Source organism: Watersipora subatra, chromosome 1 (genome assembly GCF_963576615.1).
Source record: "Watersipora subatra chromosome 1, tzWatSuba1.1, whole genome shotgun sequence".
Lineage (NCBI taxonomy): Eukaryota > Metazoa > Bryozoa > Gymnolaemata > Cheilostomatida > Watersiporidae > Watersipora > Watersipora subatra.
Window position 1 is genome coordinate 43,929,878 of NC_088708.1, and position 20,221 is coordinate 43,950,098.

The 20,221-nt window shown below is 35.7% G+C and overlaps 2 protein-coding genes across 4 annotated transcripts in view; both read left to right on the plus strand.

The window, feature by feature from the left end:
* The window catches only part of LOC137402464 (microcephalin-like), a 30,361-nt gene extending 17,547 nt beyond the window's left edge, over nt 1-12,814 (plus strand). The window contains exons 8-13 of one of the 3 annotated variants that reach the window (XM_068088966.1): nt 376-810; nt 946-1,330; nt 7,194-7,356; nt 10,432-10,644; nt 12,130-12,223; nt 12,389-12,814. In XM_068088966.1, the coding sequence (XP_067945067.1) occupies nt 376-810; nt 946-1,330; nt 7,194-7,356; nt 10,432-10,644; nt 12,130-12,223; nt 12,389-12,486 (1,388 nt within the window). In that variant the 3' untranslated portion in view covers nt 12,487-12,814. Of the gene's footprint in view, nt 1-375; nt 811-945; nt 1,331-2,452; nt 2,519-7,193; nt 7,357-10,431; nt 10,645-12,129; nt 12,224-12,388 lie in introns of those variants that run through there. The other 2 variants (XM_068088970.1, XM_068088976.1) reach the window with 2 other exon arrangements.
* Nucleotides 12,815-18,806: 5,992 nt separating this feature from the next.
* LOC137410511 (uncharacterized) lies at nt 18,807-20,221 on the plus strand. Its single transcript, XM_068095939.1, has one exon. It carries the CDS (start codon nt 18,808-18,810, stop codon nt 20,113-20,115), a length of 1,308 nt encoding a protein of 435 aa, XP_067952040.1. The 5' UTR covers nt 18,807; the 3' UTR covers nt 20,116-20,221.

A 20,221-nucleotide genomic window follows, 5' to 3' on the forward strand; every position in this document is an offset into this window, starting at 1 on the left:
CCAGTGTGTTTTTGTGATGCCATGGCATAATCAGGGGGGTTTATTACTTCCACTAAATTAGTCTAAAGCACATTGAAGGTGCTGTGGAGTTATTGCAATAGTGTAGTAAAACAAATTACAAAGGTTAAACAGTGAGACGAACCAGCTGTTAGCAAGCAGGCTTCAATAAAATTTTAAAACATTTTAATATCAAAAGTGTTAATCAGAGTCGACCTCTTTGGTAGAATCCGATGGATAATGTACAACTTCTAATGCTAAAAGCTTACAACTTCCATTGTTTTGAATTAAATTTTAATCAGTACATTGTATAGCTGGTAAATTTATTAAAATATTGTTTTACTAGTGCTCAATCACATTATTTGAAATAATTGATAGAGGAAACGTTGACACCAGTGGAACCAGATATTTCGCTGGCAGGAGCGACATCACTGACAAATGGAGAGGTCTCACCAGTAGGTCAAGATATGCCACTGACTTGTGGGGAGAGAGCAGTGGAAAATAGAAAGACATCCATAGTTGGTGGCCAGACATTACGCAACGAGGGAGAGCATTTGCAGGTTGAAGAAACACCGATGGCAAATGGAGAGGTATCAGCGACAACTAGTGAAGTGTCACAGGCAGATAGTGAATCATCCCTGGCAGGCAGAGAGGCGTCACTTGCCGATACTGAGGTGTCACTGACAGGTAGAAGGATGTCATGTGTAGATACAGAGGTGTCATTGACAGATAGAGAGGTGCCACCAGTGGATGGGGAAGTATCACTTGCAAATGGAGAGGTGTCAATGGCAAGTACAGAGTCATCACTAACAGGTGTCTCTCTTATATCTCTCATGTGAAATAAAATTATTAACTCAGCCCGCCTTGCTCTTTAATTCTGTTTCGTTCATTTGAAAATTTGTTGTGAAAACTTTTTCAGTTGCTTCGTATTGATTGGATTATATTTAGAGTCTGGAAGCAAATGTCCACTAGCATCCAAAGATGGAAGCTTCTATGGTGTATCGAAGAGCAGCAGAAAATCCAATCAGCAGCTTCTTTCTAACATTTTTCATACTTCGTCGGACAGTGGAGTTGCCTCCAACTCATCCCCCAATACTCGACGTGGTTCAAGCAATAAAAATATTGAGACAAATGCTTCAGCAATTGTGCTGCCTGAAGATCAGATGTGGCTTTTTGATTCACCCAACCACACCAGTAGTTCTAATAGGTGCCTGGATACTCAACCTAAAAAGAATGTGTTGAAAAATGGTCTGTTTATGGACATCACCAATCGGCAGAAAGATGGACATCGATTAGGCAAGCCGAATTTGGTTCTGACCAGTCTTCACTCAGGGTAGGCCCTTCTGAACATCCTTTGTGTAGCTTTTGGCCATATGATTGGTTTCTGTTACAGTTATAACCTTGATCTACCAAAGTGTTGTTGATCTTGTAGCGATAAGCATGGGTAAGCTGTATAGTTTTTTCAAGTTTCACGTTTTGTTATGTGTTGCTATGAAGTTTAGTTTTGTAATCTTTACCAATGCTTCGCTTCTGCCACCTGTTACAGATGGCAGAAGGATAAGGCTGTCTTTTACAACGCTGTTCATAAAACACTGAAAAACAGGATGAATTTTAATTCTTTCATTTTGTGTCAGAAAGCGTTTGTGTTCCTAGCACATTCCATGAGATGATCCAAAGAAATGTCTCATAATCTCTGTTATAGCATCGATATTATGTTGCACCGAATATCTTACAGGATTAAATCTGCGTAGTACTTAAACAAATTTAACCAGTAAATGTTAAATCTTCATGTAAATTCTGTCAGTAAGTTATCACGCTGTGAAATCATCTACATTATTGAGTTTGTTTCCACGAAGAGATAGGTTGCTGAGCAAACGCTGAAAGTTTGATATCTCCGGAAGTTAATCTGTGTCCCATAAACATAGAATATGGCCTCCGAATTGCCCCGATGGTAAAAAACACCTATTCTAGTTTTTATAGCATTGACAATTATGGTTAAAATCCAGTTATTCTTTGAATTCCTTTCCTTTAGTCCACTAGCAATGTTTGAGTAAAGGTGTAAGACTTATCCGAAATAATCCAGTCACATGGCAATAGTTTGACTTTAGTGGCGTCGCTATTACATATTAGCAATTGGATAGGCCTCCTTGTGTCCCACTTTTGAGTTTCCTACAGGTCGCACAACGTTTGTGTAAGCTCACTTCACGCAATTGTATATCTTTGCCTCTCTGGTCAAGCTAAATCTGTGCCCAGCAGGTCAGACATGCCAAAAATTGTAAGAAAGCTTATTGAAAGGGTAGTATGCGACAGGAGCAATCTACAATGTCTCAGTCATTATGTCAGTCATGCAAGTCTCTCAGTTCCATATTTGAAGTAGGGAGACAAAGGAAAGATGTTGAATGGTTTCAGTCGGTGTGTGAATAAAAACCTACAAACAAAACCTTCTCTGGTACAGGAAAAGATCCTGAGGGCTTAGAGAGACAATGGCCAACATTTATTGTCCGCTGCTACTTGAAAGACTGATAGGCCCAAAGATATTAATATGCTAAGTTAGAGGTTAGCGAGACCCATGTCACCATGCAAGTCGATTTCAGTGAGAATTACTGCAAATTTTACCAGGTTGAGATCCAAAGTGCTTACTTTTTGTATGACCAGGTCACGATTTTCACTGCCTGCATTAATACAGCCTCTAACCCCAAAAGAGTTTGCCTAGTTATTAGTCACCTCAACCATGAAAAACATGCTGTATTCGTATACATGTATGCAAGTTTTGAAGCAGAAAACAAGAGTGGTGACCCAATCCGAAACCGTTCTGTGTTTTTTGAGGGTTGCTCTTAAAAAACAGGTCCATGCATCTGTTTTCCAACATCTACTAGCTAAATACTGACTTCAACATTGCTATAGAGTGGAATGGTTTTGGAAAAAGTCCGAGAAAAAAAAACCAGTAGATTTACTGGAAGGGTGTTTATGGAGGTAAAAAAACTGATTTTTATAGGCGCACAGCCCCAATGCGAAGGAATTTGCTGCTTTCTGCAGCGATTCAGATGCTGAAGTCTTAGCGGTTAACCCAAGCCTCGTTGGGTTAGGGGAGAGGATTTAAAAACTGCCAGCGACACGTCATTTTCACAGTATTCAGGGAAAAAGAGGTATAACTATTTCAGTGGGATTTTCAGTGGGCGCCGCTTTCAAAGTTTAAATGAAAAAAAGATGACAACTCAGGAGTTGGGCAAGAGAACTAATTGGTATTGTTGTAAACGATCAATTATTATTATGATTTTGCGAACACTTTTCTACTTATCACTTGCTTTTATGGGTTCGAAAAGATCGAAGAATGTCAAAGTGGCGGTCAAATAGAGATGTCATTAAAGTATAGGGTGAGGCTCTATGTTTCAACCCTCCTACAGTGGCTGTCAAATAGATGTTGCAGTCAAATAAAAGTGGTCTTCAAATAGAGGTGGTGTTCAATTATAGGTTTTACGGTACATGAATTATTACCCACATACATGTATAACTGGTACGTTGGCAGTCACATAGGCCACCGTAGGGACACTATTATTCTTCAATTAGAAGGTGATGAAGTGGTGCAGTTGGTAGTGTGCTTGGCTTGAAATCTGAATATCTGGGTATGATTCCCGTGTAGTGCAATCTTTTTTTAATACTTTGATTGGCAGATGGACGGACAGAGAAGGCTCTTATTGTAGTAAAAATAACATTGTGTATTTTACATACTACTAAAATAAAATTCAAATATTGATAAAGTCACTCAATCATAACCCTTGTGAGTGCCCCATCACTTTAAACAGATAGCACCATTTAAAAAAGACTCAAAGGATGCACCAAACACACGACCATCTAATGTTTGTATTTTTGGTTTTTAAAGGCTCAAGCGTATTCAAACTGCTATCAAAATGAAATTCTTTGATATCAGGCAGTATCTCAGTCCTAATTCCTTGTTCTACCATCAACACTGTGTTGCAAGTTTAGGAATCCATAATATCTGTTAGATCCTCTGCATGCCCAGCAGCAAAAGTACTAATCAGATAAGATAACCAATTCAGATTTTTTCATGCTAAAGTTAGCATCACTAAGGTCAAGCTCTTGGTGTCCCAACCTAATTCCCAATGCTGATTCTCTAGCTGAGTCAGCGCATTAGCGCTGACTCGGCTAGAGAATCAACAGCTGAATCATACTAAATAAGATACCAAATTGTTCTTGGCAAGCTCTTTTTTGTGGTGTTACAACAAATGCATTTGCCATGGCATTGGTTATGTAAAGCACATACATTACATAATTTATTTATTATATAGTTCAATACATCAGAGTCTTGGCTGTCGAATGAGCCTATATTCAATACACAAAGAATAATAGAACTAGGAAAAACAAGGTGTCAAAAGTATGCCCTGCCATAAAAAGACTCTTGGTTGCGGTTCCTACAATGTGATGTCACAATTATTATTTAGCCTAAGGTAGTCGATTCCTTTCCCTGCCATTGAGGCTGCGCTTTTCTGTGACAATCGGTGCTGTTAAACCCAGAGAGCGCTAATAATAAGCTAGGATTCTAGATACTCAACAATGCCTGGGGATTGTGCGAATGCCCGACCAATGCAAATGCCTGTTCTGGGTTAATTAATTATGCTTCAATAAATATACTGTCGTTGATAAAGGTAATGAAATCACATGGATTAAATTGTGACCTGCGGTTGCGTGGCCCTAGGACTACATGTCAATCGCGAGATCGCGCAATGCTTGAAATTAAATAGTCTCAGTCGCGACCATAGAGTTATTTCCCCCTAGAGTGATAACCAGACGAGCGTTTACGGTGCCACCAAGGAGCGTTTAGGCCACGCCCCTTTTTTGTGCGAGTCCGTCGTAGTGATTGACTAGATCAATAACAGCAGCCATGAGAAGGGTTAAACAAAGATCATGAATTTCCAGTTAAGATAGTAATTAATGCTCATATTAAAGAAATGATGATTATAGTTTATTACTCTAATATATGCTTATTATTTAAAGCAATTCAATACCTACCAGGGATCGCTAAACATATTATGGAAATGTTTACTTTTTCATAAACATAAATATTTCCATAATTTTAGGGAAATGGATATGGAAATGTTATTTTAGAAATATGGATATGTTATTGAAATGGAAATAATATGGAAATGTTATTGAAAGAGATATAATATGGAAATGGAATTAATGTGGAAATGAATTATGGAAATTTAATGGAAATAGAAATTAATTATGGAAATCAAGTAGGGAAATGTTATGGAAATAGAAATAATATGGAAATGAATTATGGAACAGTTATGAAAATGAATTATGGAAATGTTATGGAAATGAAAATAATATGGAAATGGAAATAATATGGAAATGGAAATTGTGACATACATGTAATCCCTGATTTACCTATTTGACTTGCAAAGGCACTGAATAGATAGTGTTAAGTGAGTTAATGCAATCAGTTACTCATAGATAAGATAGATAGTCATACTGGGGTTGTATTACATTAGTGTGATGGAAAGCTAATCGACTGCCATCAATTATGAGCTGTACTACTCAAGTTGCCCAGTAATAAAGAAGTCTTTGGACAAAAAATTAATTTTTTATAACATTTACCATTCTAACTTTTAAACTTCATATCATGAGAAAATATTTTAAAGCAGTTCAAATGAATTAAGAAGTAAAAGAAAACAACTGTAGTTTTTTTCAAACTACAACTTTTAAATTTCATATCATGAAAAAAGTGTTTTGTTGAAATAAATTAGGAAAAAAACATAAAACTGTAAATATGTTTAAATGTAAAATAATTAGCAAGTAATGACTAAATATAATCTGTTTAACTATGATTATAATGAAAAATTATTTAATAAATAAGGTAATAAAAAGTCTATTTCATTTTTATATAATTACAATTAAGTATAATTAAGAAAAATTTATTTTTATTTAACATATAGCAACATTTGCCACTCCAACTTTCAAACTTTTTGCTTGCTTACATCAAGCAAAGATGTCCACTAACTAGTGGACATCTTTGCTTCAAGCTAGTCTATGTATTTGATTGATATGTATTGAAATCTAATATTACATGCAAGGGCTGTTTGTGAACTGTGGTGTCAATGAATCACTCTATCACCATACAATGTCAATACTTTCAGTTGATAGCAGTCGATTAGCTTCCCATCACACCAATGTAATACAACCCCAGTATGACTATCTATCTTATCTATGAGTAACCAATGATATACAGCCCCATGTGTGGGGGCTGTATATCATTAGAGTTACTGATTGCATTAACTCACTTACTTAACACTATCTATTCAGTGCCTTTGCAAAGCATGTAGGTATTGAATTGCTTTAAATAATAAGCATATATTAGAGTAATAAACTATAATCATCATTTCTTTAATATGAGCACTAATTACTATCTTAACTGGAAATTCATGATCATTCTCATGGATGGTGTTATTGTTCTGTCAATCACTACGATTGACTAGCACAAAAAAGGGGCGTTGCCTAAACGCTCCTTGTTGGCACCGGAAACGCTCGTGTTGTTGAAGGCACAGTTGTCATTCTAGGGTGGAGATAACTCTATGGTCGCGACCCTCAACATCACAATAAAATGAGAGGGCTAGTGCATAATATCATCGGGAAAACATAGTATAGTGCTTGGAATCTGAGTTATTTATCACAGAAATAATCTGTGCATAGAGAACTAATGACACTGATTCCTTCGTCATTTTCATTGGTTCTCTGGAGTTGTCCTACCTTCGCCTGACATTAGCGTCATTATCGTAGTTGATAAATATAAGCGGTAAGCAATTAAATAAGTGGTAAGAGCACACAACACCGCATATGAAAATTGTGACGTCACAATGTTCGAGTCTATACCATTGAACATTTCTGCGCTAGAGCTCGGGGGAAATCCTATAAACACCAACCAACGTCTATCTCACCATTTCAAACAATGGCTCATTCGAAAGCCAAGACTCTGATGTATTGAAATATATGATAAAAAAATTATGTAATTGATGTGCTTTAAAGAAAACCTCTCTTGGTATCCCATCGCTGATTATGGACTGCTCCAATGTTAGAAATATTATGTTATGAAGTTTGAGCCTTATATGTGTATCATATAAATGCATAGTGACAACTCAACGTATTGCATATTCACGGTTTTCAAAATTTGTTTCCAGAGACAGAATTATGGTAAGAAGCATTGTGAAGAAGTTGGGAGGCTTCCAAATCAGCCAAACCGTTGATAGAAACACGAGTCACGTCGTTTGCGGTGACAACCGTAGGACACTGAATGTCCTCAAAGGAATATCTTATGGCTGTTGGGTCGTTTCGGTTGAGTGGGTGAGTTTGTATTTTCCTTGTCTGCCTCATCTAATAGTGACAAAACCCATATGGTTTACCTTGTGCTCTATGTCCTACAATTGTGTTGGAGTTCTGTTTTTACTTGTCAGCTATATATGGCAGCAGTTGACCTTCAGAAAATATGAAATGAGCTTTTGTTAGAATAAGATCGGTAGTCTTGCTAATGTCTATTTCATGTTGAATGACTAACTTTGCATTTTAGGGCGAAATGCAATTTTTGTACTCACACACTCAATGGTCGTGTCAACTGGTTAAGGTGAATGGGTATAGAAAGTTGGTCGTGTTTAATTGGTCGATTGTAGTACGCTTTTGTTTGATTTATATGGATGCTCGGAAGCGAGTATAGATTACAACCTTGCTGAGTCTGTTAGTGGTTATACATTTACATCAGCTTCATGCATTATGCAGATGTAAGGGTGTGTAAAGGAACACTCAACAGCAAACAATTCCTAAGATACCTATAAATCAGTTGATTAGACAATTTGAAAGCCAATCCTCAACTAGCCTTGTTCATCATCCAATAGGGAGAAGTAAGGCTGCGTGACACCCATCATTTGCATAAATGTTTTTCAGTTGTTATTTTGACTCTGGTGTTCTTAGCATCAATATATTCTATCATTGTATTTACATGTATTTCAGACTGTTAACTTAATGCACTCTTACCTATTATAGAATGTACATAATTATACTAGAAATTCCACTGTCATACAGCCCACGACCAAAGTAATATTGGAAAAAAGAAAGGGTACTGATGGTTGAAAAATGCTATATTAGCAGTCAAATAGAATAACTGCAATGGTAGCTGTAATGTACTGGGTGTGGGTGTTATTATATACAGCAAATAGCAATAATGAAAGGAAAAGATTATATGTTTATATCTCTCCTCCTGCAAAAAGAAAAAGCAATATCGGCCAATATTAGAAGTAAAATGCACTGATATAGATTTTTAGAAAATCTGTACTACGTAGCCATTGTTCTGTAGTCATCCAAACCTATAATTATTGTAATAATCTCATTAGAACCGTTAGAAAAAATATCATCGTCTTGCCCTTTACTTACACTGCGTTAGATTTTTAGAAAATCTGTACTGCGTAGTCATTGTTCTGTAGTCATCCAAACTTATAATTAATTATTGTAATAATCTCATAAGAACTGTTAAAAAATATCATTGTCATTTCCTTCACTTATACTTCGTTGGACATCAGTTAGAATACGAAAGTACTCAAATGTGTCGGCAAATGAAATTGAGAATGAAAAAATTGAAATCGGCAAGAATGAAACAATTTCTGTACTCCTATGTTAATTGCCGAAACCTTCGGTAATTCGACAATGCTATAGATTGGTAAAAAGTGCACTTTTCTTTTCGTGAAATGCGCAAGACTTTATCGTTCTATTCTCTGTCGCTCGGCGTTTCAATTTCCGATCTTGACTTTTATTAAACCAAGCTTTTCAAGCGTTTTGTGACGATTTTCGTCCTAATAAATCTGTCTATTTATGTATAATCCGATCAGATGGGTTAGTTTTAGGAATTTGCGGTAACCTTTCAAAGGCTTGGTAACATATTTAAATAGGTTTATATGCGTTTTGTATCATTATTATACTTAAATGACTTTACTGAAAAATAGTTAAATTTGTTGATAGGATTTCGTTGCAAGGGAGTTGTGTGCACATGTGCATTTATCATAAATCTCCCAATCAATCGCTTCACTCTTGTTTGGTCGTGGGATTAAAATGACTTCATGCATTTTCGCTCAACTATAAACTGAATATTTGCACAAAATATTTGGTAATGCGGTTGTTACCTTTTTGATGGCAGCCAAAGAGTCATGCGAATGCCGGAAGACCATGTTTTAGCAAAAAGATGTTTCAGCAATATCTTATCGTATTTTGTTTGTAAACGCTTTGCTTTTCCGTTTTTACTGTTAATCATTGTCTAGAACATTGTTTGAACATTCTACGCTGAAACATATCAAACACCTGTCACACAGCTGCCATCATATAGTCAGGAGAGAAGCTAATCTCCCTAGGTACTTCTGATCACATGTAGGTAGGTGTAGGGGCTAGCATGGTATTGGATCAGTTTGCATACATACATGTAGGTACAGTAAATTATCCTTTTCGTCAGATAAAATATTAACCAACTCCATGGTTATTGCCGTTTGATTATGTTAAAGGTTGACTTGCAACAAAATTCACATTACAGTTATTTGGTATCAAAAGATTCACCATGTCTTACTCTGTTGTGTTGTAAGTGCCAAATATGTGGAAATGTGATTACAAGCACTTAAAAGCTCAAAATTGAAAAGCCGCTATAGATTGGAATCTCTTTATTTCAATGACGTAACCACTAAATTTGGTTATCATCTTGTCACGTGTGAACACACGTGAATTGAAAGGCCAATACAAAGCTCAATATAAAACTTATCGTAACACTAGTTTATGACAAACACTTCGGGTTTTACCGAAGACCCTGTATCAAATATAGATGCTCGCTACTTTACAGTTTTGCTTCGGCATTATTCAATCGTCAAGTCGTTCTCTGATCATGTGACCCAATACTTCGCAAATAATTTTTGCAGCACTTCGATTATCACAGGTAACCAACAGGCTCGTCATGATTATCAGACAATGATATGTACTCTTTTGAGCTAAGGTTAAAAAGTTTAACGATTTTTTACGGTAAGTTATAAGATATCACTGCTAAAAGTGACAGCATTACAATGACGATAAAACAATAGACAGGGTTTTATTGAATGCGTGAAGTATATTTGTGAAAATATTTCGACGAAAAAGGTTGCAAGAAAGTGTAAACAGAAACCATCTCTCACAACTACATCACATTTGAGCCGTTTTGGAAAGGGAATCCAAACTACGGCGGTCCCGTGTGGCTGCGATTTTCTGTTCGTTTTTGAGCTTTTAAGAGCTTGTAATCACCTTTCCACATATTTTGCACCTATAACACAACAGAGTAAGACATTGTGAATCTTTTGATATCAAATAACGGTAATGTGAATTTTGTTGCAAGTCAACCTTTAACCGTGGTTGGTTGTTTAGGTTCTTGTCAGTCTGGAGGCAGGGAAGTGGGTTGACAATGTTGAGGACTACTTGATGACAGCCGCTTTCTCAGGAGTGACGCTGCAGCGTCATCACCGCCTCCTCACTAGCAAAAATCGGTTGTTTGCGAGCATCGGGCCTATATATGTTGCCCACGGCACCATCCCAATGCCCGCCGACCTCCGTGAACTTATTAGACTAAATGGAGGCGAGGTAGGTTTTTCATTTATTCTTCCTTGATTTACGATCACATCAACATGCAAATTTTTTGACACGCAATGCTACTTTTTAGAAAATATTTATCACCACTTACCAAGTAGTTGCCAACATACGATGTTGGAAGTTTCTTGAAACATTACTGTGTTGTAAATTAGTACATATTGTATGATAGTGTATGTACCTTAAATTATAGTAAGCAGTGTTTTATACCGTTATTAGGCACTGTCTCATTCATCTATTAATAAATAATTTCAGTTTGTCTGTGCGTACTTGTGTAGTTCGGTATGTCCAGCTATAGTTATTAAAGTCTTGGAATTAAAGTTTGCATTTTGCTGGATTTGAACTCACCATGATCGCAACCGCAAGTTTCCTAATCATGCACTTAACCACTGAGCTCTACAGTCCTTATCATATTGTTGGTATTATCATGTTGTTTATCTTATCATAATATATCGTATGTATACCTTTATTGTTACAATGACATATTAATTGAAACTCTATGAACTTCAATAACTCTATAAAACACAATGCTTTTTCGTCCTCGCCGTACTAGGGCTAATTTGTTTTCCACAAAACGATATCAACAACAATTTATCTCGAAATATAAATTTGGCGATTATATCTCAGTTCAGCGTCATCCGTTATTGTAAAAACGGGTTCGCAAGTTAAGTGATAAAATTTTAGTTAAAAGTTTACTAAAATCCATACGAAAACTTCTTTCAAGTATTTTTTTAGTAAGCTAAATTCATATAAGTTAGATTCAGCGTTTATGTTACACGTCTGTCTTGAAGGTAATAACTTTGCATGTAGTACATTGTAATGTTACTTTTATTGCAGATCATACTCACAAAATGCACTAAAGTTAATGTAGGTAATTATAGTGGCTAAGGTTAACGTATTGTCTTGTTACTATTTTTTAACGATGATAATTTTTACCTGGCAGTGATTGCATTATATATATTTAGCCATTACTTGCTAATGATTTCACATTTAAACACCTTTACAGTTTTATTTTTCTCCTAATTTAGTTCAACAAAACTCTTCTTTCATGAAATGAAATTTAAAAGTTACAGTTATTTTTAAAAGTTTGAAAACCTTTAGTTGTTTCCTTTTTTCTCTTAATATACTTGAACTGCACAAAAAACACTGAAGTTTCCCTTGATCTGTAGTTAAGAAGTTAGAATGGTAAATGTTGTAGGTGATATTTTATAATGATATTTTATAAATGTGGCCTGGCAACATGATATAGTGTAAAGGGAGTCAGGTATCAATAAATTGTATAATTCGTATAGCGGAATCAATCAATTACACAATGGCGTTATTTCGTGTAGTTGGTTCCTATGTTGATACGAAAGTACTTCCATACATGTATTTATTATTGACTTGATTGTCACGCGTGATGGTGATATGCATACACTTCCACTTACATTCTGAACTTATTTTACTGGTGGATTCAGTGTAGATGCCTTTTTTGAGTAGGTGGTGAAGTCTCGACGTGCTTGCAAGATAATGGTTGGTACGGCTAGTGATGTTCTCGCCTATTCATCGGTTATCAAGGAAAACTGGATACTTGGTTAGTTTGTTTCTCTTGGATGTTTATTCTTTTCGTGTTTAGGCTCATACATTGTATTTGCGTTCATGATAATGCTACATTGTTATTAGGAAGATACTTGTGTCATCAGCATAATCGTCATTCACTCACTCTGTTTGGCTTTCAGTTTGTCAATTTCTCTTGTAGATTCTGTGGCCCACCAAAAGCTATTTGATCACAGGCCATATAGATGGAAGGCAGAACTCTCTTTGAATTCAACAGCATGCGATGTTTTTGATAGTTGATGCCATTCGCTGGCCACATGGTTGCGAATTCTTTTAAACTTCAGACCTGATAGTTTTATTATTTGAATGACACTTTACAATGACAATGATTGTAATGATGTTAAAATGACAATGATTGTAATGATGTTAAAATGACAATGATTGTAATGATGTTAAAATGACAATGATTGTAATGATGTTAAAATGACAATGATTGTAATGATGTTACAATGATAACTACTAAGATTGGCAACATACAGTATGGTGGGACAACCCCTCATTTGGGGATATATTGTATCTGGCTTTTGAAATCCTTTAACCTTACAACCAAATGCAGTTGTTTTATTGTCAGCACTAGTGCCTTGTGCTCTGTTACCACTCAAATACAAAGAGGTAATGAGTTCGCCCTCATACCTGGGCTATTAAATGGGGAGGAGACTACTCCGTTGGACTAATCATGATCGAAGCTGTTTCAATTGTGGTTAGAGTCTATGTACCCATGTAAGGTAGCTTTTCTACTAAAATACCAAAGTAAAGACATCCCAAAAAAAGCTATGGTTAATGACAAGCGGTTAGAGTAACTCGGGTAAAAATTGTAGGTGAGCAAGGTATTCTTGACTCTAATTCAGCATAGCATATCAGCACAACACAAACAAAACTTACTTTTAGCTGATTGATACCAGCAGATTCTTTAGATTGATAAATTTGTCGAAAGTCAAAGAGTACAAATATCAATTTGTAAAAGAACTCATGTTTGCCATTTTTCTGGGTTTAGTCAAAATGAAGAAAAGTTTGTATGCTGCAAATAGTCATGGAGTACTCAAATAAAAGCGCATAGATAAGTAATCCCACTACAGTAAAGCAACATCCCCAATATGTGATTGTAAATAAGATATTACACAGGCTTAAATTTCAGGTCAAAAACATGCTTATCAGGCCATGACAGTGTCATAGAGTAACAAGAAATCAGATAAAACACCTTATGATATATTTTTAATTTTGCGAGGCGTAGTTTGTTTAATTCCAAATCAAACCGATCAGTTTTGTTTGTGGTGGAATGCTAGTGCAAAACCATACCAATGCATTCGAAATCTCTTATCCCATCTATTTGTGGTAAAAGGCAGAAAGGTGTGGCTGATAATAACACCATTGAGCTTTCCAATGAAATTACTAGATGAAGCATGGCTGTCTTGCAAACCACAACAAGTAGGTTTCTTTGGTACAACTACTAGATGCTGGTTAATACTGATATATATTTTTCATTTTAATGTATTAGTTAGGCATATAGATAATCAGGCATAGTAAGTCTTTCAAAGTGTATTCACCGCTTAAAAATAGTTTTAATGTCAATCTAAAAATTGTAACTTCTGCACTAGCTTATAATTTTTTTTATTTGTTTCTCACTCTGGTAGCTGGAGTCTGACTTCTCAAATGATGCTAGGGTTGCACTGGTATGCACATAGTCTGTCATTAACTATGGCATTGAGACTATATTCTTGGCTCATGCCTAAGTTGTATTGATATAATCATAGTCTTTATCCGCGACATTATAAAACACCTGTTTTATGGATTGACAAGCAACTGTGTCCCATGCCTACAGATTATTCATTGTCCAAAATTGGGCAGAGCTTGCCAAAGTTTAATTCAACTAACAAAATGTTTTTCATAAATGATAATAATTGCTTAATTGTTAAAGTTTCTGGTTGAAACTGTGAGATCATTAGTTTTTTATTTATAGTGAAATTGGCACTTTCATGCTTTGGGTGCATATCTAAAATCCTTTGTGTTGACACTATCTGGTATTGTAGGTGTATACACTATTATTTGACAATTACCAATGTCAGTGTTTGACTTTAAAAGTTTTGTTTCAAAAAAGCTTAACGTTGGGCATAACACTTTTCATTTAACTCAAATTTGTACCATATACGTACTATAGAGGACTATTGCACAGATACATAAACCTATTTAAGGAGTTGTCTCTACAACAACGAATATATAAAATTCAACCATTTCTATCGAGACACAATTACCAACCAGTATTCACAGGGGGAACGTCTTGCGATAAAACATACATATGGTAGTTCCGTCGATCACAAATCGTCACACACCTTTTCATTTGTCATAGAACGGCTCTAAATTGCTTGTAGTCGTCTGGTAACAACAATGATTCCTATTGATCCCTTTTTATGTCAGTAAAATATGTAAGGAGATATTTCGCGCATCGCTGTTGGACCTATTCTCTAATTTTCTCATATCTAGTCAGTTTCAGCGTGTACGATAAAATTAGTTCAACAACAATGTAAATCTTCTTAAAACTAACATGTTAGCAATTGTGGTGTCATGCTCTCAACCACAAACACGTGTGTGTTTTTTTAAGATAGGCCTACCCTACATATACCGGTTTTTGCGTTTAGCTAGAATTAATTAATAATCTAGTTGTGGCATTTTATTATAGCTTGAAACGATTATAGTCTGACATGCTTTAGGCCGAAGCTTGCTAAATTAAATGTTTGAAACTAAAGACACCGATAGATTACTCATAGGCTACATACATAGATGCTTATTGATATGCAGATCCTTTAGAATCGTATTTCAGTAAAATATAAGAGCTACATTGAAATTAAATTAGGAAGAAACATGCTTCTATTTAAATATGCGTAAGCAGTATGCTGATTTTTCGATTACAAAAATACCGATTTAAAACTTCAAGAGATGACAACTATAGTATTATATTCTTTGTTTATTTGCTCTGCAATTAAATGTTTTATTTTGTGTGTGGGGCAAGTCTGTTTTTGTGGGTAGAAGTTAATCCAGGATTTTTAAACATTGTTTTAAAAAACTAATTTTTTGGGGTCATTGTTCATTAATAGAGCAAGCATAGAGCCTCGGTTGTCCTCTCCTTATTGATACTAGTCACAGATGCTATTAGAAATTCTACCTTAACACGGAAAACTTCTAAAGAATGTATTCAATGCTTAAGTTTCAGATGTGGCTTTTTTATTTCTTCATGCACTTGTCACACCATTCTGTAGGCAGACGCTAGTCAGAACAGCTATGTGAACCTCTTTGGATAAAGACTCGGTACATACTGTAAAACCTTTATTTGAACGCCATGACGCTCTATTTTTCAACTCTTTTCTTAGAGTGGCGCTTTATTAGAGGTGCTGTTCGAATAAAGGGTGGTGTTGTTTTTTCAAACACCTCGTAAGAATGCTGAGAAGATAAATTTAACCCTTTCACGGGTAAATCAAATGTTGCCTATATTTTGTACTCTCCTTCGGGCGGTTTGACATTAACCCTTTTGGGCCCTTACCTCTAATTTGTCGTAAATCTTTAAATAAGGTAAATATACTCAAAGAAGCTGATACATGTATCTACCATTTGATATCTATTCCTTACAGTTAACTTACGATGATTTTATAGCCTGAAAATTTTAAAGCCTAAAATATTTTTCATTTGTGAAACGCTTTTATACATTTTGAAAAGGTCACACCTTTTTTTAAAAATTTTTCAACTGCTTTTTGACCTTTTTTTGCTGTGGTTAGAGCGTTTGCTGCAAACTAGCTGATTGGTTGCATTACAAACTTGATTGATATTTTTCTATGTAGCCTTTTGGTAAATCAAGGTTAGTAAATAGCTTTGAGCATTTTTAATTTTATCTCATGTGAGGTGACATCTAGACTGCATGTTGCATCCTGCAGTTTAGAATACAAGGCATCTCATGCTCTTTTTATCTTCTTTTCTAGCCTAGTTTTAGAACTTCCCCAAACGTTCTAGTCTTTGTCTTCTTTATATAACTCTCACTTTGGCGCTAAAGGTTGCTTTTTGTTTAGTTTGCTTTTTAAAATCCTGCAAATGAAACCTCTTTCAAAATGCTGCTTGTCAATGGTCATTGCTAGCATTTACTAACTCCATTTACTAACTACATTTACTAACACCACCTGATTCAACCTGAACAGACTATCTGACTCATTTAAACTTTAGGTTCGGCTATTAATATATGCTTTCTCTAATGGTCTGTAGAACAGCACATTAGATGTAAGGTCTCTAAAACACTCACATAGGCTCAAATGTAGGCTGCATAGGTGGAATCTATATTTGTTAGTGTTTACGAGTTTATTATTCGTTCATTCAGCTAATTAATTACAGTTATGTGGTCATCATTGTGGCTTTTCCTTGCTGGTAAAATAAGCCACTGCCTTTATGTGACAGCCTTTCATGTGTAACTCAAGCTAACACTTCACGGCATTGACCCTTCAATAACAATACGTGAGCCTGATATGGTCGCTTAAGTGACTGATAGCTCATCTATTCACAGTTATCGCAAATATGACAAGAAACCAAACTCTGTAAATAAAGGCGATTTGCAAATTGAAAAATATGCAAAATCGAATCTTTGATACTTTTCCCACCACCAAACGAGCTGGAGCAGAGTTTGAGAGTTTTTATGATAAATGCATGTGCACACAACTTACGAAGATTATTTATCAACAACGTCGCAAACCCTTGTCTCGAAATCTCATCAACAAATTTAACCATCGTTTTGTAAAGTTGTTAAAGTATAATAACGATACAAAACACATATAAGCCTATTTAAATATGCTACCAAGTTTTGTAAATTGTCGACAGTCTCTTAAAACTTACCCATCTGATCGGATTATACACAAATAGACAGATTAATTTGGCCGAAAATCGTCACAAAACGCTTGAAAAGCTTAGTTTAATGAAAGTTAAGAAAGGCAAACGAAATGGTGAGCGACGGAGAATGGAACGATTAAGTCGTGCGCATTTCACGAAAAAATAACGCGCACATTCACCAGTCTATAGCATTGTCAAATTGCCGGAGGTTTCTGTAATTAACGTAGAAGTACAGAAATCGTTTCCTTTTTGCCGATTTCAAAGTAACTGACATTTTAGACACTTTTGAGTACTTTGGTATTCTAACTGATGTCCAATGCAGTGTAAGTAAAGGAAATGACGATGATATTTTTTTCTAACGATTCTTATGAGATTATTAGAATATTTAATTATAAGTTTGGATGACTACAGAACAATGACTACGTAGTACAGATTTTCTAAAAATCTATATAAATATCACAACTTCTTGATATTGTTAGCTAGGACGTTTTGAAATGTAAACAAAATTGTGCATTGGTTTTATATTATTACTATAATAATAATATTGGTTATTCTAATAATATCAGTGCATTTCACTTCTAATATTGGCCAATATTGCATTTCTCCTATTGCAGGGGGAGAGATATAAGCATATGTATAATCTTTTCCTTTCATTATTGCTATTAACACCCACACCCAGTACATTACAGCTACCATTGCAGTTATCCTATTGCACTGCAGTGCCATTTGACTGCTAATATTGCATTTCTCAACCATCAGTACCTTTTCTTTTTTTCCAATACATGTATCTCTTTGATCGTGGGCTAGTTTGTTCTAGTTAATTTTTTTAATTTGTTTTAGTTAATTTCTAGTTTGTAAGATGTTGGAGATGTTTCATACAATATTTGTGTTTTAAATAAAAATTGGACAACTAACCCTAAAACTAAATGTTTTCAAGTGTTTGCCAATGTATTTAAGTATTTGCCAACAAATTTAATAAATCTATGCAGTTGAAGAATATAGAAGTTGCGTATGTGCCACCGTGATAGATGCCATAAGTGCCTGAAAAACAACAGTATATAAATATGTTAGCGGCAGCAATAAGGTTCTCATTAATCTGCCGCGGTAGAAAGCATATTGCTCTAGTTTGCTGATTGAGCACACAATTATTAATGCCTTATTTACAATTCCCAAAAAAATCCACTGAACATCCAGTAATAGCATTCAGGATTAAATTGCTCTTTGCATCTGATCATGTCTCCAGTCATTAAGGTTTCCTTGCCTCTGAGCACATACATGTCCAGCCAAGATCACAGAGCCAATGTTTGTGTGGCGATTGCTCTTAAAAACACACATAGCCTTTGCTTGCAGTAGGCTACGCAGACAATGTACTCGGTTTTCACGGGACTGCACACGCACGCACACAGAGTTTAATTTGTAATAGTTTGAGTCAAAGCTTTTTTAAAATAAACTATTTTCATCATTATCAATACCAAAAGCTGGCAAACCGAAGCATGATCTTGATATAATCAAACTCATTTTTTACCAGAGTGACATGACAAATTATAGGAAACTATCATTATACTGAAGGGGAGCCTATTTGTACCGTAACTGCCATCCCATTGCAGTAAACGATTTTTTTTGCATTTTGCAGCACATTTATATTGAGTAAATATTACTTATTCAAAATGAGTTAATTTAGTCAATTTTGTATTTTAGACTAGCATGCAGTCTATATCTTTACTAACTCGGAGAATATATAAAAGCACAAGGCTTCTATATCGCTCTTTATGTAAAGAAGCAAAGCGATCATTTCCTAAAGTTAATGGTGAATGGCTGATGGATCAGTACCCAGACATAGCTCTAGTAACCACTAATTCCCACCAGCTTGTTGACAGCCTTGTCAGGCGAATACAAGCTAAGAACCATGAAGTTGCTGAGGAACTTGTTGATGAGCTTAAAAGCAGCTTTGAATTTTATAAGTTTAAGTTAGCCAGGACAAAAGACATCAGCCAAAAGTTAACAAGCGAAAAGCTTTCACCATTGACATTGTCAGATTTGCGTAGTGAATTCCGTGCATCATTAAGAGATACCAAAGTGGCTTACACTGATTTTATGGACCTGTACAATTCTTTTCCTAATATTATTGAGCATAATGACATCAACCAAAAAGTAGCAGTAAAGTCATGCTTGGCTGATACTGTTATTCCATCATTAAAATGGACTGGTTTTGACCAAGAGAACCGCGACGATTACCAAAGGAGTGGTTATCTCACTGGTGAAGCTGCTATTAAGCAGCTGGAGCTCCAAGGCTTTGCTTGTGAATACCTCGAGCAATTTAAAATGGTACCAGTCACATTTCCCAGCTTCGTGCGTCAAGAAGTAACAGCACAAAGTGGGGTATCTACAATGTTGGATTCAGACATATACACGTTGCTCACGAAACCTGAAATGCATGCAGATGCTGATTCATCACTCGACAAAAGTGACCGAAGCAATCGCAAAGCTAAGTCCGAAGACAATTTTGTATACCAGGTGCATGGCTTGTCCGAAATTTTACTCATGACATTTTTTATTCGACGAAACCTCGCTAACCATCTTCCATTTTGGTTGTACTCTATTGGCAACCAATACCGGATGCCCTGCAGCGGGGAGATGGCACAATCCATGGTGGTCCCATTTGTGGGAGCCTGTAGTACAAATCAAGAAGCACTTGCTCATTTTCATTTTGGAGTTAACCTCATTGAAGAATTCTGGAAAGTACTCAAGTTAGATGTTATCAAGATCGCTGTTGAGCCTCACCACTTGTCGCAGCATGAAGCTTGTGCAACTGAATTTATCATGAAGTATACTCAAAAGACTGGGCGGCGAACTGTTCTCTCTCGGATGTCTCTCAGCAATGATTATGTAGGAAGAAGGATTATGGCGTACACTAAATGTTCTCAGGACAATACCATATCTTTTGACGAAAAGTTCTGCTTCTTTGCAACTGGAAACTTGGTGGACATTAGCGCTCTCATTGCCAACATCTGATGTTAGTTTTCTAGTAATACCAGCAATTTATTAGTTTTTTTATATCAGGTCAAGGAGTTCGTTTTCATTATGATTTAATGACAAATATAAGCTATTTTTGTAGCTA

Coding starts and splice junctions, on each gene's coding strand:
- LOC137410511 (XM_068095939.1), top strand. CDS start 18,808: ATGCAGTCTATATCTTTACTAACTCGGAGAATATATAAAAGCACAAGG.